The sequence below is a fragment of the Polistes canadensis genome, unplaced genomic scaffold, assembly GCF_001313835.1.
Source record: "Polistes canadensis isolate GaletaPanama2010 unplaced genomic scaffold, ASM131383v1 scaffold_34, whole genome shotgun sequence".
In the NCBI taxonomy this organism is placed as follows: domain Eukaryota; kingdom Metazoa; phylum Arthropoda; class Insecta; order Hymenoptera; family Vespidae; genus Polistes; species Polistes canadensis.
In genome coordinates, this window is record NW_014569581.1 from 835927 (window position 1) to 857451 (window position 21525).

Genomic DNA, 21525 nt, shown 5'->3' on the forward strand with positions numbered 1-21525 from the left:
TCAATAACAACGGTACATTTAACAAATCCTTGAACGATCTTTCTTCTTATTGGAACGATCTGCAGTCGCCCCAGCTTGTGAACAATTACAAGAATTCGATGATCGATCTACGTAATGGAAATGATTCTACGAACGATCTATACCGATCTTCTTCACGGGTCGGTGATCAGAAAGCTTCGCTTAACTGCGAAACCACGACGAACCATTCTCCTCCTTTAGCTGATCGCGTCGGACCAATCGGTGGACCGCACTCAGGAACCGGAAACACGCTTCCCTCGGTCTACGGCCCGATTCCGTACAGTCAGTAAAACACACAAATACGTTTTCACGAACAATGAGTACATATATCTATCTATCTATCTATCTTGTATCTTCCGTATCAATGCGTGTCAGTTTAATCCCGTTATAAACGCTACTTTTTTTTGTCTTCCCCTACATTTTTCATATACGATCATACATTATACATCACGATAATTTCTGACTAAGGTTTCTCAAAGAGTGAAAGAGAATACGTTTACTTTTCTTTTCTTTTTCTTCTTTTTTTTGGCGTTCTAATAACCAAAAAAACTTATTTCGCGATAAGAAACGCGTATAAAAGTTTTGGATTCATGTTTAAGACCATCGATTATTTGAAATCTTTTATGCATGAGAAAAGGCAAAGATGTACCCCCTTCTCCCACACCCCTCTTCATCTATCTAAGTACTTTCCAAGATCGTTCGGAAACTTTTGTGTAAAACTTATATTAGATAATACCATACATATATATATGTATATGTGTATGTAGATGGTTACTTAGGAACGTTCACACAAGTTTTCTTTCTATGTCGAAGAGAAAGAGCGAGTGTTGTTACCCTCTAACAATATATTATACAATATAATCGAATGCGCTTGCGCGAACAAAATTCCCCGGCAAAATTGGCCACCAGTGACGTTCGTTTTATCAGTCGCATCATCTCCGCGCATCCAAGCGAACGTACTTACTGTAATATACGCGTAACGAATATTATATGACATATTCGCATTTTTCTTTCGTGTCATCGAACTTCTCGTTCGCGTTTTTGATTGATATCGATGAAAATAACGATTAGAGATTTTGGAAGAATAATCTTCGTCGCGCATCAATCAGTATAATATTTATTTAATTGTTTATTTAATTCGCGATATAGAGATCGTCGTTTTATTTCTTATTTTATTTTTTTTATTTTTTATTTTTTAATCTTATTATTCCATGAAAATATTTTTACGACCGTTCGTCGTTGAAACGAATTTAAAAAGTATATTTCCGATCAAATCTTATTTTTCACAATTACGTTAGAATTAGAATTTATTTTTATTTTTACTATACTATTCTATATTTTCTAATACGAATGTCTTAATGTAGTAAGGAAATGAAGTTATTTGTTGATTTTATAAAGAGACTTGAAAATTTGTATTGTCATCATCTCATATATACAATATAATACATAACATGTTGGCAGACGTTTAAATATTCATTTAAGGTATTTGCCTTATTGAGAGAGTCACGTCTTTCTCACGACATAACGAAGCCATATGTTTCCGAGTTAACTGGTTAACGAGTTACGACCTTAAAGTAGGTCATTCTGTCCTTATCTTTTGAATCCAATTTTTATTTTTTCTCTCCTAAAATTCTTACATTTAAAACATATAACGCGTAACGTTAATGTACGATTTGCAATCATAAATCTACAAAGTCATTTACTCGGGAAACAAAGAAATAAGATAGAAATAAAAAAGAAATAAATTGCAAATATCTTTCAGATTAGTTAAAGAATATGTAAAATTAGTGATTTTAATTGACAAATGTTATGACAATAGAATCACCGAGACGCTATGTGGAGGGTGAGGTGACGATTCATTATCGTTCACCAGTACGCACAGAAGCCAAAGAACAATTGAGCGAGGAAGAACTCGCAAGACGAAGCGCGGAAAACATGCGACGCGTTTATCAAGAAGAAAGACGTAGAAAATATCTTCAGGAATTGCACGATATCGATTCGAGAAGACACACTGACAATTTCATGTGAGTTTACAATAATTATCTCAATAATTACATTTAATTAACATGTCACGAATTTTCAATCGTTTACATTTTACACGTCTTTGAAAATAAGAAACACAGGTGTTACAAGGAACGTCGTATACTTGTTTTGTACCTGTGCAATATACAGATATATAAAAACTTCATTAATTAGATAACTCTTAATAAACATCTAATGAATTTAACATTGTAAATTTAATTGCAAAGAGGATGTAAGACTTAACGTCATACATGTTTCATAATAAATATATATATACTTGAACTTTACATATAATATATCAACGATACAACGTATAAATCAATCAGTTTAATACTTTGATTACATTGTTGTTATTACGTTATTTTAGACCGTCACAAAAATCTCCGATTCCGTTGAATCGTTATGACGATTTCGTGGATGATCTTAGTCACAGAAGCAGATCGCAGGAACAAACTCCTGAGCCCCGATTACTCGCAAGGGCACTTTACAATTTCGTTGGACAATCATCTCGCGAATTGACGTTTCGTCGTGGCGATATAATATTTGTCAGACGTCAGGTGGATAAAAATTGGTACGAGGGTGAACACAATGCTATGGTCGGTCTATTTCCCTTCAATTACGTCGAGGTATTGTAATTTCGTGACAATGTATAGTTATGTAACACTAATCTTGGAAATTAATTTATTGATTTAAAAAAAAATATATATATATGTGCAAATGTTTAATCCCAACAACAGATTTTACCTTACGATGGTATAAGAACGACACCGAAGAAACCGTACGAAGGACAGGCTCGTGCAAAGTTCAATTTTGTTGCTCAAACCAATCTGGAATTATCATTGGCCAAGGGTAAACTCATAAGATCGATTTATATCGTACGACGATGAGAAAATCTATTCTCCAATGTTACGTTATTTTTGTTTTAAATAATTATGATTTTTCTTTTTTATTTAGGAGAACTTGTTGTACTAACAAGAAGAGTCGACGAAAATTGGTACGAAGGTCGTATTGGTAACAGAAAAGGAATATTTCCTATTTCTTACGTCGAAGTTATAACCGAGCCTGGAGTGAGATCAGGTACAAATTTTATATTTTAAAATCGAGATATTTCATTTTGTAATATGAAAAACACACATATTTATTTTTCTTATTAATCATTCGGTGAAATGATTATGAGTGTCAGAGTGAATGGAAAAAAAAAATAATGAATGAATAAGAATAGCTCGTTATAATTATAGTCAGGAAATTGTTAAGCAAGTTCATTGATGATTGCGAAACTGAATATCTAACAAATACATTAATTATTACTTATTTATTTTCTATTCATTTATAATACGATATTATTTAGAAACTCCGGTACAAAGCAAACCAATCGCCTCTCCGGCAGCTCATAGTCTTTTAGCCAATGGCTCAGCTGGTGGAAAGATGAGTATGGGTCCTCATCATTACGTGCCGTCAATACCAGTTAACATGAACACAACCCAGCCCCATTATAATTCACTGGTGAGTGAAAAATTTCAAACGAATATTTAATCATATTTTCTTTTTTCTTTTTATTAATCTCTATTACACATTATCATCAGATTCATTTGATATACTTTTAATTAAAGCCACGAATGGGGGGAAGCAAGCTGCAGGTATCTCATATCAACGATCAATTACACATAGACACACACTCCGAACCAATACCGTAAGTTTTTTAATCAAATTCAACACTTATTTAACCCTTTGCGAACAGAGTAGCATAATGGTCAGTCTACTTTTCGCGTGTATCGCATATAATTCTTTTGATTTACGTTTAATAATTCGATTTACATGATAAATTGGTTCCCCGAAATTCATATTAATTCCAAAAAATAAATTTAACCTAATAAGTATGAAACAATATTATTTATCTTTTATTATAATAATAATGCATTAGCATTTGTCTTATCGTGTCAAACTGAAATGCAAGTGGTGTTTAAATGAATAGATTAACTTATTTGGTAGACATTTTTTCGGTTGTGTTAAAGCAGAATTGGACGCATATATAATCTAATTGATTCAAATTGATCACATATGTAGTCGTTGGTTCGTAAAGGGTTCAATGAAAATTAGGAAGAAGAGAGTATTAACGTGAGATAAATGAAAAATAATATCGATACGTTTAATTCGCCAGATATCGAGCCCTATATAACTATAGACCACAAAACGAGGACGAATTGGAATTGAAAGAAGGTGACACGGTCTACGTAATGGAAAAATGTGACGATGGGTGGTACGTTGGCTCCAGCCAGAGAACTGGCTATTTTGGCACCTTCCCAGGCAACTACGTCGAAAGATTATGAATTTGAGTAACGAGAGAGAGAAAGAGAGAGAGAGAGAGAGAGAGAAAGAGAGAGAGAGAGAGAGAGAACATCAAGAGTTTCTAATAACCAAAGAAAACCTGGCTATTGTGTTGTATTAAAAAAATAATTCTTGTTTTTTTTTTCTCTTTTTTTTCTTCTTCTTCTTCTTCTTGTTTATTCGTTCCTCCCCGCTGATTTATATTTTCCTTGGGCTCGCAAAAGAGTGTGGCAACGATTAGAAAGAAAATAATTTTATAATAGAAAACAAAATGGGAAGGATATATTAGGAACGAAACAACAGTCTTCCTGATTCCTCTCTTACGTTGTTTTAACGTTGTATATAAATAGTGTTCTTCCTATTCAAATTGTTAGTCAAAATTGTGAACTAAAGTTTAACGCGAGTCAGTTGTACGAGGGGGCAATAAATTTTTCAAGAGTATAGATATTTATATATATCGAAGCCGTAACAATCACGCATACCTATAGGATTTGTAATGTCCGAATTTTACCAAAAATTTACTATCTTAGGGCCTATTTAAAAAAAAAAAAAAAAAAAAAAAAAAAAAAAAAAAAAAAAAAAGGGCGTAATGTGTAAGTAGTGTATAATAATGATTAATAACGATTTAATAATTTATTATCTCTTATATGAGATACATTAACGTTATTCAAAAATGTATTTTGTTTTTTCTTTTTTTTTTATTATTTCACGAATAGAACAAAAGAGAGTACGAAAGAGAAATACATAATTCACTTTCGTTTAATTCTACGATAGAAGTGTTGGTTTGTTTTTTCTGTTTTTTTTTATTTTTTGTTTTTTTACGATACCAACTGACGATAGAATAGAAATCGAAAGTGATTCTCTTTCTAATTATTTTTTTTCTTTTTTAATTTTTTTTTTTTTTTTTTTTAACGAACTAACTCGTCGCTAAGAACGAAAATTTGGAAATTATAAGTCCGCGTATTTTTATCGAAACGAAGAGAGTTTCCGTCGAGCCTATTACTACGTAGTATACCGAAATACGCGCAAGTATCAATCGACGAACGTGTTTCGTTGATTTCAAGAAAAACGAAAAAAGAACAAAAAAAAACAATACTTGCGCGAAAATCGAGTTTTCCGAATATATTAATCTTAGATTAAAATTTAAACGATATTTTCAATCTAACGAACGACACCGCGAATTATCGTCGATTCTTTTTTCCACGATGGTCTCTGTCGGGGAAAATAATAATTAAAAAAAAAAAGAACGAAAAAAGGAAAATAAAATTAACAAATAAAAAACGTACGACGATTATTGAGTTGACGATGTTTAAGGGAGAAAGAATGAAAAAAGGAAAAAAAATAAGATAACGAAAGTTACCCTATGATTTCAAGGTTATAGATAAAAAAAAACGATTCACGTTATTATTGTTACATTTGCAAGTATTTAAAAAGTAACATCTTATAATTGAAAGTTTGCCTTTCCCAAAATTAATATTTTTGTAAACATTATTTGTACCTAGAATAGTATGTATATATAATAATATATACTATACAAGCACGTACAGTTACGATACCTTCAGATATGATATATCAAATATAATATATATATACAAATATATCGTATGTTATATAAGTAAACAATTAAGCGTATATATATATATATATATACAAACACACACACGTTGCATTATTGTAATAAATTCATAAATAAGAGCGCGTCCAGGTATATACACACACACATACATATGCGCATACACATAGATACGTTTAAAAAAAAAACAATGATGATTAATTTAACTAAACATCTACAGATATCATATAATATTCACGATTATTATTAATTAATCAATCGCATGCAAGCACGATAACGATGTCGTTTAATTAAGGCACCCCCCTCTTTTGCCATGACATTACGAGTTCTCTTACTTGTAAGCTTAGTTGTATAAAATGAAAGGTGATTACAGTTGGAAATCAGACAATACTTATCATTACGATTATAAATGCATAGGAGAGAAAAGAAAAAAAAAAAAAAAAAAAAAAAAAAAATATTAACTGTTCAATATAAAAGAAAAGCAAAAGAAAAAAAATGAAAAATTAATTACGAATAATCGATTAACACATTTCGATATAAGAATGAAATAAGTAAATACTTTTCATAGCAAAATTGTCGAAAANCATTACGATTATAAATGCATAGGAGAGAAAAGAATAAGGATAAAATAATATCTAACAAAATATTGACTGTTCATTGAAAAAGAAAAGAAAAAAAAAAAAAATGAAAAATTAATTACGAATAATCGATTAACACATTTCGATATAAGAATGAAATAAGTAAATACTTTTCATAGCAAAATTGTCGAAAAGTTTACGAGCTTCTAGTCAGTAGCATATCTTTTACTGGCTTTCTCTGTACGTCTACTACATTTTACCTTTTACACGTCTCTTTAAAAAATCAGATTAATTATTATATTATTATATACGTAACCGCGTATTTGCGAACGTAATATATAAATATATATATATAATATATATCTAATTAACATATCGAATTGATGTCAGATAAGTACAAGAATACATTTCGTGTCCGAATGTACGAATCAATTATAAATTGATCAAGTTAAAAAAACAAAAAAACAAAGATTTTATTTAGTTTAATAAGAAAGAAATTTTCATTAAAAAAAAACTGATGTGTGTATTTATGTACGCACGTAAGAAGTTATACTTCTTTAGCGTACCAAAACGAATATAACCTCAATAACCTCAAAAATAACTTCAATTTGCCCGCGCATCGTAAATATCGACAACTTCGTGGTGTCGATTTTTCGGTCGCATCTAACTTCACTTTCCAAAACGCGCCAAAAGAAGTATAACTTCAAAAAGAAAATATAAGAGATTAGTATAATAATATAGCGAATATCGACGAGCAATTGTTTTTGTTCATTTAACAATCATAGATGCGTATCGTGAAATAGAAAATGGTTCGATAGAGTAAATGTTAAATAAACAAAAGAAATAAAAAAAAAAAGAGAAAAATAAAAAGAACGATCTGAAGTACATATTTTTTATCGTAATGTATATTTCTTAATATATTATATATATTATAATATATAAGTATGTAATGCTATAACATCTTGCTTATATACAAATTTCGTTTTATTAAAATATTTCATTTGCCACCACAACGATGTTATCAGTATGTATACTTTAGATACGAATAAAGCCTAGTCCATTATCAATGTTAATCATTTAAGATATAATAGTATACAGGATCAAAGTTCGTACTTAAATGCTATAGTAACAAAAAAAAGAAAAAGAAAAAAACGAAACTCTTACAAATAGATTATTCAATAAGAAAAGAAAATTATCTCTACAATTGCATTATATATTATGATTTTTTTCTTGATCACAGTTTTGATTTAAACAAATCTATCATTCTCTATTGAATCCTATAAACGAACACACGATTATTTAAATATATATATATATATAAAAATTTATTAGGTTTTATTGTTGATACTTACAAAAAAAGCTTATTTTACAATTATTCCTTCTCTTTTTCAATAAAATATCTTTTTAGTATATGTAATTTTTCAAACTCGAAAGATGTCATAACTATAAATGTAAAAATGTTAATTTAAGTGGATGGATATCGTTTCGTATGTATAATTTATTTTCAAATATTCAAATTACCTGATGAATTCTTCATTAATCGGTATTTCTAAACCATAGGATATTATCTGCATTATAAAAACAAACCCACAAATTGAAATTTGTATTCTCCTAAATCGCGATTCCTTGTAACAATGGAAAAAAAATCGAATCTAAAATATGGCTATTAACAATTTTAACAGGCTACCCTGTTACATTCTTGTTCGATTTTTGGTCGTTGATGATCCATACACAAAGAAGGTCTCAATATTATTCTGTAAGCCTCCAATTCGTTACTACTAATTATTTCACTTTCATTATAGGACGAGCGAACGCAATGAAGTTGACGTGTTTGAATACCAAAATGTCCACAGGAAGCTGAACATGTTTCCCATGGTCCTGGCAGCCATTTATAATCGCAACTAGAAAGTTATGAACTTTTAATAAAATTATTGCGTAATTGCGACACGTATATGTGCCGATAATTATAACCATAGATTAATTGTAAGTGTTAAAAAATTAAAAAAAAAAACATGAAAAAATTAATTTTATCATTTGTTTTACGATATAAATCATTGTATAATATAAGATAAATCATAAAATTCATTTTTTTTCTATTTTTTGACTGTTAGTCTTCTGTCATAATTATCAGCAATATTTTATAAACAATATTTATCAATTTACAAGACCGCATTTAATAATTATTCATAATACCTGTTTAATTTATAACATATAAACATATATGCATCAATACCTCTGTATGTTACAAATTTCCATTTTTAAATTAGGTTTGGGAACAAATGCACATTTCCTTCTGGAAACTATTCTTCCAGTCTTATCGTCCTTACAAGCAATCATTTTTCTCCGTATTCCACCTCCACAGGTGACAGAACAAAAATTCCATCCACCCTCCATCCATAAGTATCGTTTATCTGTATTTTTTTCATTACGGTTTATGGAATACCGTGAAGATACAGCTATTGATGTACCCGATCTTACAACATTCGGTGGTACTACGAACTTTATAAAATAATAAAAATTAATTAAGTAACACCTATCTCTCTTTGTATTTTTAAACTGATCATAAAATTCATTCAATTATATTTTGATACCGATACGATAATGTCATCCAAAGCCATCCCTCTAGTTTTCACGGTATATTTGTTATTAGCAACTATCTGAATTTGAAAAGCAGTACCCTCGACCACTAACAATTCGTAACTTTTTATATCAAAATTGTTTACTCTATGTCGACGTTTTTTACCATCTATTATAACGAACGTTGTATTGATTTTATGTACGAACGATGTTTTTAACATTGTAATATTCATTTCCATGTTAATACCATTTCGCGGTAATACGGTTAAACGTGTCATTGCTGTAAATAACAAAGATGAATTTATTACTATATAAAAAAATATTGTTAATGAAATAATGATTTATATAATTGTAACAAGTTTTCGAATATATAGAATCGCCAAGAGGCTATCTTCGAGATAGATATATTGAGTTTAGAAATTTCAACTCTAACTATTCCCAATTTCTTTGCAAGTGTTAAACCAATTATTCATACTTCTCGATCAGCTATACTAGAAGATGGAAACTTGCAGTACTACTCTCCTCTTCTTGGCTTGAAATTCAATTTCAACGAAAGTTAGTATACTAACCTCGGCGTAGTTTACGTTGAAATTTATTAATAACGTAGTCGCAATCGGTATCGTTGCCATTGCATGTACCACAATTGTCCAATATTTTGTCCGAATTGAAAATATTATCGCACCCCATACGCCTACATTCGCCCTGCGCAAAAAAAAAAGAAGAAGAATCATTTTTAATGATCTTTTCCAAATTCATACCGTTTATTATTCTCGATATCTGATAAATAATAAAGAATTTCCCGTTCGTTACCTGAATACAGATGTCCGTAGAACCGTAAGAACAAGGAGTCCCATTCATTAGATTCTTTTTACTTGTAAATATTTCTCCGGTCTCTTTGCTACGGCAAATTAATCGGCATTTTAATTCTATTTCTTCGGGCTCGTAAGCCAACCATGTCATGTTCAATTTCGACGATATTTCTTTAAAATCTAAAATACCGATCAATCTCGAACATTGTTGAGCACGAAGATCAATATTTGTCAAGCATTTCATTGACTCGCAAATTTTACAATCCTCGCTAGAACCCATACAATATTTTCCACCGTAAGCTGGCCTACGAATAACATAATCGTTTATATATATATAGATATATGTTTTTTTTTTTTAATTTTCATAAACGATTTTTACCGTGGATTGCTGCAAGTTCGTGATCTACATTGTACACCAATGCCGCATGATCTGGTACACTTTCCCCATAAACTCCAACCACTCCATCCTCCATTTCTTGGATTAGAAAATAATGGTTCTAAATTCGATCTTTCTCGATCCATAGTTTCGCAGCGGCCGTTAACGCACCACTGTCATTTTTTTTATTATAATATCATTTAAAATAATAAAAAATAATGTATATTTATTAATATTATATGTTCTTGAAATTATCTTACTTTATTTTTTCCACAGAGTGTACCTTCCATTGGTGGACCTTTCTTAGTTTTGCATATTTGAGAAATGTTCGAATTACCACACCATAGACGAGAACACGGTTCCCGAATTTCAAAGCTTTTACATAGATGATAACTAACCATACGATCACACAACAAACATAACGTAGATTACAAAATTTGAAATCAATTTAAAACTTTTGTATGATTATTGACAATTCAACTCACCCTTGACCAAATTCCACTCGACATTGTTCATCCATCGTAAACATTTCTTGTACATTAATATCCAACCGTGTAATATTATTGTCAATATTCGGTCGATTTAACAAACAAGACCATTGTCTATAAAATAATGGAATTTATTCATTAGTTTACCAGATGTCATCTCAAAAAGAGAGAGATAGTAATATAATACGTTTGACAAATAAGAGATAAATAATAATTTACAACGTTACTTGACTTTCCGATGGAATTCTTTCCTCGAACACGTGGACCAATAAAAATGATGGAAAGTTGCGGCAACCATAGGGGCCATCACGCTACCAAGCGAAGCTTCCTCCTCGCAATAATTTCCAGATGTTTTATCGCCATCGTGAGTCAATCCCAAACTGTGCCAAAAAAATAATTTGATTATTGTGAAATTTAAAGATACTTTTATTTTTTTTCTAAAAAACTATAAATTTCAATTAAATTTTTGTCATCGTACGTAAATGACATTTTTCCAATTTCTTCCGATTGATATTAATTTCATTAACACGCGTTATTACTTCGTTATAAAAATTCTTTCAATTTTCAAAAGTTTTAATAAACTTTTGTCCGTGTGTGTAAGACTAAAAGATACTTTTTTTTTTTAAATGGGTTTCAAATGATATTAATTTGACTAACATATGTGCCAATTCGTGGGCAATGATGAAAGCACTGGTTAAACCTTCGTCACGATTTAAAGTACAAGATCTCGCAGGATTGCAAACTCCCGATACAGGAGCGTATCCTGATGGACCACCGATATCTAATCGAGTTAACCATATTGCTATATCGTGACTATCCTTTGATAAGGATAAGAGTTTGCGGTTCCACTTGTTGACATTTTCCAAAGATTTTCTTGAGTTTCCATCTTGAACCTACGAGTGGGAAAATTAATATCGTTGGAATATTATAAAAATCGATCGGTTAATAATCACACATAGAAAATATTCAGAATATATATATATTCGTTAAAATTGATTTTAAATCAAAAACTTATCTTACCAAACTATCTCTCTTATCCGCGTAAAGGATTATCCGAGCAACCACGAGAACCATATTAGAGTCGAGTGAAGGATCTCTAAAAACTGCACTGACCTGAAAAATTTCGAGTATCGTAATCGTTGATTTTAATGTTCTTATTCGGTACGAACAAAATTGAAAAATAAGAGAAATATTATAATTAGCGATTTTTCTTTTATTTATTTATTTCGATCGTTTGTTTGATTAAAGTTTATATCTTTAATCATTATCATTATTATCCTTATTCCATAGTTTTCTTAGTTAATTGTTAATTAATCGTTTGAACTCTTGTTTCCACTTTTATCGTAAAATCGTAGATAAAGTTGAAAAGTTCGAACGTTTTATAGGTAATATTTTTATGCGGCTTTTGTTTTTTTTATTAAAGTATAAGCCGATCTTTATCGATTACATTCTTCGTCTAATTTTAAAAGAAAAGTATTACAACATTGTTTAAATTTTAATGGTTCAAATGAACAGAAAAAAAATACTTCTCGTACTTAACTATAATAATAATCAATAAATTCATTCTGATACGCAATTCATATTTTTTTGTTCTTAGATAGATATACTATCATTAATATTTCATTAGTTCATTTAAAAGAAATATGATATGTAGAAAAGCAGAAAGGATCGCGAATGGAATAATAAAAGAGTATATCGTAATATTTATTTTACTTACAATATTCAGAAGTGCAAGAACGTATTGTCGAACACGAGGACCATGAAATTCGATAACAGAATAATCTGCAGCTATCGCAACCTCCAACCATCGTGGTGGTAATTGTTTCCGTTCTATGTTGACAGGTTAATAAAACGTAACAGCAATTATTTGTAATGCAATTATAAGACGCACACGGTAATATTATTCATTATCTTGATATTCGAATGTTTAATGGATGAATTTAAAATGAAACATTAATTCAAGCAAAAGCAAAAAATATAATATATATATCCCCATTATAATTATAAAATAATCAAAAAGTAATAATTATTCTCTCCGATGAAATAAACGAAATTTCAAGTGTATCGATGAATATAAATGAATGAAATTATTGATGTTGAAACGAACGTGTAAGAAAAAAATGTTCATGTACTCGGTACTTTGCTTCTGCTCCAAGATGGATTAGAAAAATAACCAACGTCCTCGGGATCATTCCTTGGTGGCAATCGTTCGATCATAACATCGTCGTCTGTTTTTTTCAAGAATTCCTCATTATCCTCGAAATCAAGATTCAAATTTTCCATATCGAAAACATCTCCGGTTAGATTATAATATCCATTAGTTTTAACGCTTGGAATATCTCGTTTGGATCGTTCTGTGGGACCTTTCAATTCGTTTATTTTCTTCTGGTAATAAAAATCAGGTAAAATTTCGATCGACGGACCAAAATCTGAAAAGATAATTTAGAAGAATCCATTGATCGTGTTACGTAAATTATACGTCGGTTAGATTGTAAAGAAACCAACTGTTAGAATAATATAACGCAATATTTGTATATCTTCTTTATATGTATCTGTGAAACGTAGTATGGGATAGAATAAAAGAGAGAGGGAGAGAGACAAAGAGAGAGAGAAAGAGAGAGATAGGAACTGGGTCATATCCCGTATTTGCCGTAACATGGCAGGTGTAGAGGATCTATAGCGTTTTACTAAGAATACGAATGCTACTACTAGTGGACACGTCTGGCTACGTTCCTAGCATAGAAATGTTAATACCGATGCAACAGCAGCTTTGGGAGACTAAATAAACACTCGGCGTATCTCGTACGTAGTCAGATCCACCTACAACTTGTATGTTAACTTACTAGACGCTCTGCTTGGTATTATATTATTATACTGAATATCAATTAAAAATATCAGAAAAATAATATAAGAATTCTTCGAATTAATTAAGGAAAAAGGGATTATATGAAATTGTTTTTATAATAACTCGTATATCATGACTTAATGGTGAAATGTTGTATATTCGTGCTAAAGTTTAAAGAAAAAAATTTAATTCGTACATTAGATCGGATTATCAAAGAAATACACTTTCCAAGAAAACTTAAACGAGCATCGTTGTAAAAATAATAGTAGATTTAAGAATTTGTTTTATTTTAACAGTTAGTTTCTCGTTAATTTATTATATTATTTAGTTATTACACATCAAATGAATTAATTTATAAATCTATTGTATCGTATTAAAAATATATTCCTTACTTTTGGATAATTGTTTGGACGACCACCATTTGGTATTATTCGATTCGTAAAAAATATGTTTACCATTAGTCAAAGGTTCCACGAAGAAGGATCTACCATTGACGATGAAAAATGCATATATTTCATCTAAACAAATCGTCAATACAACTGACGAAGAATTTTCATTGTTTTCTATAATACCGTATCTTAGATCGCAATCTAAGAAACTACGATTGAAATTTTCTCGTTCATTTGATAGACCATTTGAAAATGTTAATCGATCGTTGATCGTTGTTACAAGTGTCCAATTTTGAACGATCACATAGATCTTATTATGTTTTAACGTGGGAATCCTCGAATAATAATTTATCAATGGTAATCTTTGATCACGTAACGATGAGGATAGATAATCATACGTTATTATTCTCGGATATATAATCTCGTATTCGGTTGAAGTTTGGATGAGCTCGTCTACGCGCGATTTAGTGGCCACTGTTGCGAATAACCACGTCGTTAATAGCAAACTCGTGAGTTTCGATTGTGGCATGCTTACACCCTGTCGCATTAATTTAATTCACTACGGTTGTTTTCTCTTTCTCTTTCTCTCTCTCTCTCTCTCTTTAACTGTCACACTCGAAACGAACGATAAAATTGTACAAATATAATTGCACTCACGTGAAAGAGAGAGAAAGAGAGAAAGAGAAATATATATATAAAATAACAATTTATATCGATGAAAATTGTTTTTTCTACCGGACTCAAACGCTCTTTGTGTTTTAATCGGTAACACACTCGAACGTTTAATAATTTCAACTACGCTACTTTAACCACTCGACACTTTATATGCTATAGCACTCGTTAAACTTTGGTCGAAGTTACTGGTTGTTTGAATAATAAAGCGAATTAAACACTGAATATTAATGTACGCGTTAGAACAACAAGAATACGGAATAATATGTATATTTATCGTTGGTCAATTTTTTGTACACAAGAGTTAACACAGAAATGAGATGTGACTTTGACAAGAATTGACAATGACAACTGTAACAATCAACGAACTACGAGAATTATGATGATGGTTACACGATGACGTATACGATGATATCTAACAAATCTGAAACGCGTAAAATCATTCTTCTGTGAAATTGTCTTAAAGAGAGATAAAGAGAGAGAGTGAGAAAGGATACAATAAATAAAGATCACTTAGGTCAATTCGGGAAACAAATGTATCATTTTTCAAACGATTACGATGGGAAAATATCACTCGTGATAATATTATGGGATTGGTTTAATTGAAAAAAAAAAAAAGAAAAAAAAAAGAAAGAAAGAATAAACTTTGGCTCGCGACATATCGAGCGAGAGATTAATGTTAAGAATAAAAAAAAAAGAAAGAAAGAATAAAAAAAGATTCTTTCTAATTAAGGTCTAATGAGAAAAGTGCAGTTTCGTTTGGTAGGCCGTACGCGTTGCAACTGGCTAGCACATGGACGAGGAAAACGACGAAAGCACGCGCCCATGAGAAAGAGAGGAAGAGGAGGTGGAGGAGGAGGAGGAAAAGGAGGAGAGAAAAGAGAAGAAAAGAGAAGAGAAGAGAAGAGAAAATAAAAGAAAAGAGAAAAAGATAACGAAGAGACGAACGAGCCGGATATTCTTCGAAGCAGCCGAGAACGCATCGTCGCATCGACGAATGCAAGCAAACGCATCGTTGCGGGGCTAGAAAAAGCACACCAGTCAAGTACTTGGCAACCGGCACAAGTTCTAATAATGGCGGCTTTATGTTCAACCGTATAATACTTACTCTCTCTCTTTCTCTCTCTCTCTCTCTCTCTCTCTCTCTTTCTCATTCTCTGTTACGATCTTGTAACGCTGACAAAGTGTCGCTTTTCGAATTTATCGAATTCCACTAAATTCTCTTTCAACACCGTCGACTACGACGACAACGACAACGACGACCACCTGTGACACAACCAATTCTATACTGAACTGATTGTTTTAACGGTAACTCAGGTAATTAGATTGTCACATCAACGACAAAAGGACAATAACAATTTCGCACAAATACGCTGACAGATACGCCTTCGTATCTATCTTTGCCCGATTGAATAAATATTCTAAAAGGAAAATAAATAAAACGAATTAATACGCAAAACAAAAAAAAAAAAACAAAAAAGAAAACAAGAAAAGAAAAATGTCACTGCGAGTGACAGGGAAATTTGTTGTGAAATTTACATTGGAACGATTTTATGGAAATTTACTTACACGTAATAACTCTGTTTCAAACGAGTGATATCTAAAATTATGTAAATTCCCGTGAAACTTTGAGATCGTCTATCTTCCGAGAAACTTTGAGGATTTTAATCTCGTATTTTGGAACGGAAACGACCGATTAAATTAATTCCGGAAGTTATTCCACTTTGTATTCGTTTCCAAAATTTGTAGTAATATCTATCTACTATAAATATATATATAGGAAGGATTCGGAACGACGAAATAAAAGTAAGTCGACTAATAAAACTTAATATATGTTATTTTATCGATATTGTCACGACGAATACATGGTGATTGTTAAAACGATTTGTAATATAAGCGCTAAAAGAAAATTTATTTCTTTCATCGTAAGATCGTTGGCAGTTCCGGTTCCGGTATTGCATAAAGATTTATCACAGCAGGCCGTGCAAGCGTAAAGCTTCGTTCTTTCACCGATCACTATACAACCAGGTTCGCATTTACTCGTGCAGTTTCTTTCCAAAGACCACACGTGAGGACTCGAAGTTGAATTTTCCGTACTCGTCGTGTAAGAGAATCGTTTAACCTGTAAAATATAAATAATCCAATTCGAATTATATATGTCAGCAATTAAAAAATTGTATATAATTCAATCAAATCATGGAAAGAACAAATTTAGTTATCTAAATTGGCGAAAACTATTACAATTATTTAATATATATTTATATCAAATTCTTACCATGCAAATTCTTTTATCGTCTTTACATTTGTGAATAAAGGAAGAATGATTATAGGGAAGATCGGAGCATAGATCCCCATCTTCCATAGAATCGCACTGATAACACCATAAGTTGTTCGGCCGTTCGGAAGCAGCATTAGTTCGATGTTCTTTCGTCATTAATTGACCTGGTTATCGAAAGAAAACTTACTACGTATGTACGCTCGATGATATAGACTTTGATAAACGTGTTTAACTTATAGTGCTAATATAAAATCTCATTAATTAGATCGAGTCTTGAATGAAGATTGATGTAAGTAGATAGTAAATGACAATTTTCAAATATTCTCTACCCTTCTATTAATTATTTTATAAAATGTAACATATGTGTTAAATGTTAACAAGTACATAAGTAACTCAAAAAAGAAAAAGAAAAACAATAAAACAACAATAAAATGTATATATTAGGTGTAACCATTAATCGTTGATTTGATATTAAATTCACTGCATCTAAATTGCCATCTTTCTTTCCATCAAAATATTCGGCAGTTGTATGAAAAATCGATCAAAAAGTAATCACAAAAATAATTTATTAAATAAATATTAAATTTGTTAAAAAGACACTATATATATATCCCAGTAATTTGCCAATACACTAACAATAAGTGAACAAAAATTAAAAGAATCTAGTTTACAATTATTTAGATTACATAATAAATGGTTTAAATTTTTTGATTTATAATTAATCCATTATCTCAATTACCGACACTTTTCATTGTGTACTGGTATATACCATTTTGGTATATCAATTGTAATTTTAATCGTGCGAATGGAAAATATAGGCACAGGTGCAAAGTATGTAAAATATCGCATACATATATACATACACCTATATATTGATAAAGGGATAAAGGAAGATGGTAGACAGTGGTAGAGACAGGAAGGAATGCATAATTAATCACTTACCATCGGAGAGGACGATCGAAACGATAATCAGGAAGCACGCAACTCTTACACGAATATCTTCAGCCATTTTTGAGAATTCCAAGCACCTGATATGTTAACATATATATATATATATATACATATATTTGTATATTATATTAATTAGAATGGAAAACAGGTCGAATGGTCACGTTATTGAAAATAACCGATGGTCCGTCAACAACATTTTCCTTTGGCATTTTTTCTGCACGTAGTAGTAGTAGTAGTAGTAGTATCTAAATAAGGACACAAAAGATGATAATAACTGTTGTGTTGGATAAATAACGAAAAAAGACAATGGCTAATGTGGAAGAGTGAGAGACGTTTTAATATTGACTCGAAGAAAATAGATAATTTTTCGCGAATTTTCGTCATGGCGACGAAATCGAGGCTCTCGCGACGCTCGCGACGCTTCTCCGCCACTCGGAAATTCTCGTAGCGTCATACACTGGGGCTCGGTTGCTGAGTTTGCGCAATACGAGTGTTGCTCTAGAAACCTCGAAACGTTGAAAATCGATAATCCTGCCAAAAGGTCCCTGTCCCTGTCGTACCTTTTGTCGTATTTCTCGTATTCCTCCTCCATCCACCTTCTCCTCCTCATCCTCCTCCTCCTCCTCCACCTCCTGGTTGTCGTCGTCATCGTCGTCGTCTGACGTCAGAACTCCCCATCCTTCCACTCCTGCCACCACCGTCCCCCACCACCACCACCGCCACTTGCCAATGAGATTAATTACCGTTTAAACGTTCCTTTCGTTTTTTTTCATTATTTCTAACTATTGTTTTTTTCTGCTTCTTCTTCTTCTTCTTCTGTTTCTTTTTCTTTTTCTTTTAATTTATTAAATTTTTTTGTTTGTTTGTTTCATTTTGTGATGAAATAAAATGAAACTTAGGTAAGATTATACGTTTTCTTTTTCTAATGAAAAAATAATATTTGATTATGTTTCAACGCGGTAAACTTTATCACCACGATTACCGTGGTCAAATAATTGGTGTTAGATTTGGAAATATTATACATTCTACTTTCGGAGTTTATTATTGATTCCACTTTACAATTCTTCTTCTTCTTCTTCTTCTTCTTCTTTTTATTAGGACTTCGTCCTGTTATAGGTTTTTTGTTACAATTAGTTACAATATAGGTAGTTGTTACATAATTGTAATTATAAATATTGTTTTATTATTATTTGATAATGATTTTATTGACTATTATCTATTATTCAATTGTCACAATTATTAATTTTAATCTTAGAAATCTCGTCTGCAACGATTGCGGATGTCCAAAAATGCATAATTTCATTTAAACAAATGACGATGACCTTTATATGTTTGGCGAGCTTCCACCTGGGAATAAATGTTTCCCCATAATACGAAGTATCGTCCCCTTGATAAAAAACAACTTTTAATTCACGTATTTGTTTTTATTTGTAAAATAGTAAAAGTTATTCAGTTGGTTGGTCTTTGCTGATTCAGTTTGCATATGACGTATTATTATTTTGCAATTCATATTACAATACTATCCACATGTTGCATTTATTATTTCCCTACAGTATCATCATAAATATTTAATGTGTGTATGATAAATAACTATGTTGGCAATTTGAAATAATTTAGCTAATGTATAAGTAACATTTAACAATTTTCTTTTTACTTTAAATTAAAAGATACAAAATGCTAAAATTTTAATAATATATAGGAACTTTATATAGATTCATATTCTTTTAATAAAAAAAAAAAGAAAAAAAAAAAAGAAAAAAGAAAATGAGAATTTCTAGTGGCTACTAAACGTTTCGGAATGAGTATTTTGGCTGAGTATTTAGGCAAATCGATATTTCGATTGTTTGTTTGGCTTTCGTGTAATCGGTTATTCGCTTAATTGATAATTGAATGAATGATCGACTATGCCATTATATTATTTGTTATCGAATATCGCACGGTCTCACTCAAAATACAAATATTTCATTGATATATTTATAATTTCATTAACAAATCTTTTATTCATTTATCATATTATTCATATATATACATATATATAAGACAATCAAATTTGCAAAATTTGATTATCATCATTGAAATTAAATGTTTGGATGGAAAAAATTTTGTTTGTAATAATGATACATTTTGTGAGTTAGATTAATATTTATTAAAAAAAAATAAACGAGCATCTGTTTATTACTTTGACGTAATATCTTTTATAATTTGATCTCTGAATCAGTGAATTTTCACTTTGCCAAGGAGACCGCAGTGCCAGCGGCTGCACAAAGTAATAGTTGTTACTTTTCATCGATCATTCCGCTTTTCTGCTACGGTACCTGCACGTTTTACAGAGGTGAATAACCGCAGGAAAATCGATTCCAAGTCGGTGAAGCAGTCGACGGTACAACTGCTTTCTCTCTCACGATGCTCTTCTACTCTTTTCAAACGAATCTAAGTAAGTATTTATCATTTATCTTCTTCTTATTCTTATTCTTCTCCTTTTCTTCTCTCTCTTTCTCGATTTTTCTTCGTTCAGTTATTGTAATAATATTTTACATCGTGAAATAATTATAAAATATATTAATCTAAAGTAATAGAGTATTATTAGGCAGACTGAAAGTAAATGAAGTTCATCTTACGATTAGAAAATTCTTTGAAACTTTAGAATAAAATTGGATTTTAAGTGGGAGACCAATTTACGAGCTTTCGTTTAAGAGTTACAGAGATTTCGGTAGTCACTTTTCAAGAATCCTTCTTTAAATATTTCACATCGATAATCAAGTTTCAAAGTTTGAAATTATTCTGACCTACCCATACCATTGTGGTTCCTGGCCAATGGTCTCCAGACAAAATTTAATGTTTCTTTTAGAAAGAGAAAAAAGAAAAGAACAAAGTTTCGTTTTCGAAGAGAAATAAATCATAAATAAGGGATAAATAAATAAATAGCAATTTCTGGGATGAAACTAAAGTTGGAAAGATAAAGTTTAAAAGAGACGAGTGTTCTAGACGTTACAGCTGGTAGTTTTGAGCTTTCAACAGGAAAAGAAAAAAGAAACAGAGATAAACGGATAGTAAGATTTACTGTTACAACTTTCGTGTAATTAATCCGTTCCTCGTTAAATCTTCTCTTTACGATCTCATTTTTTATAATGATATTACAAACATAATTACCGATTACGGGGAAAAAAGAAAAAAAAGAAATAATAATAATAATTATAATAGTAATAAAGAAGAACAAGAAGACGGACACAAGCACACTCGCGAGATTTAAAATCGCACTTACTCGCAACGCTTATAAATACCTATATGTGCATATATGCGCTTAAGTATAATACATTACGTATATATTATTATTTAAGTATAATATATTTACCAACGTGTATGGTAAGAACACAGAGCAGTAAAGAGTAAAGTTTTTTCTTTTTTCGTTTCTTTTTTTTTTGTTTTTTTCTTTTTAGAACGAAGTCACAAAGTTCCATAAGCGATTCTTCGTTCAACAATGTGTACTCATTTTATTGACATTTACGTTGAAGCAACACGTGAATCAACCACGAGCTCCGGTAAATTAAACGGACGTACGTACCAAGAGAAACCACGAAAAGAATAAAAGTGAACCAATAGTTAACGAGAGTTGGACAGATTCCA

At 30.9% G+C, this 21525-nt stretch overlaps 3 protein-coding genes across 19 annotated transcripts in view; 1 reads left to right on the forward strand and 2 right to left on the reverse strand.

The window, feature by feature from the left end:
• The window catches only part of LOC106784378, a 77217-nt gene extending 71596 nt beyond the window's left edge, over positions 1-5621 (forward strand). For all 14 annotated transcript variants that reach the window (XM_014743834.1, XM_014743837.1, XM_014743833.1 and 11 more), the window contains 7 exons: positions 1838-2042; positions 2408-2666; positions 2778-2889; positions 2995-3117; positions 3389-3543; positions 3651-3730; positions 4199-5621. In XM_014743834.1, the coding sequence (XP_014599320.1) occupies positions 1838-2042; positions 2408-2666; positions 2778-2889; positions 2995-3117; positions 3389-3543; positions 3651-3730; positions 4199-4367 (1103 nt within the window). In that variant the 3' untranslated portion in view covers positions 4368-5621. The remainder of the gene's footprint in view (positions 1-1837; positions 2043-2407; positions 2667-2777; positions 2890-2994; positions 3118-3388; positions 3544-3650; positions 3731-4198) is intronic.
• A 2214-nt stretch (positions 5622-7835) lies between these two features.
• LOC106784434 (A disintegrin and metalloproteinase with thrombospondin motifs 9-like) lies at positions 7836-16120 on the reverse strand. 3 transcript variants are annotated; one of them, XR_001381418.1, is made up of 15 exons: positions 14004-14700; positions 12899-13195; positions 12484-12596; positions 11787-11879; positions 11424-11659; positions 10994-11146; positions 10764-10880; positions 10539-10671; positions 10282-10451; positions 9904-10207; positions 9663-9795; positions 9108-9373; positions 8750-9015; positions 8038-8417; positions 7836-7959 (listed from the first exon to the last, which is right to left on the reverse strand). XR_001381418.1 is itself a non-coding variant. In XM_014743962.1 (15 exons), the coding sequence occupies exons 2-15, from the start codon at positions 14527-14529 to the stop codon at positions 8192-8194; spliced, it is 3033 nt and encodes a 1010-aa protein (XP_014599448.1). In that variant the 5' UTR covers positions 14530-14538; positions 14736-16120; the 3' UTR covers positions 7870-8191. The 3 variants fall into 3 exon arrangements, 2 of the variants coding, with proteins under 2 accessions (XP_014599448.1, XP_014599447.1); XM_014743962.1 differs by adding an exon at positions 14736-16120 and having other exon boundaries at positions 7870-8417; positions 14004-14538; XM_014743961.1 differs by having other exon boundaries at positions 7870-8417.
• Positions 16121-16491: 371 nt separating this feature from the next.
• LOC106784435 lies at positions 16492-18354 on the reverse strand. Of its 2 annotated transcripts, XM_014743963.1 has the most exons (4): positions 18063-18354; positions 17893-17978; positions 16948-17114; positions 16492-16794 (listed from the first exon to the last, which is right to left on the reverse strand). In XM_014743963.1, the coding sequence occupies exons 1-4, from the start codon at positions 18095-18097 to the stop codon at positions 16525-16527; spliced, it is 558 nt and encodes a 185-aa protein (XP_014599449.1). In that variant the 5' UTR covers positions 18098-18354; the 3' UTR covers positions 16492-16524. The 2 variants fall into 2 exon arrangements, with proteins under 2 accessions (XP_014599449.1, XP_014599451.1); XM_014743965.1 differs by having other exon boundaries at positions 17893-18354.
• Between the last annotated feature and the right edge of the window lie 3171 nt (positions 18355-21525).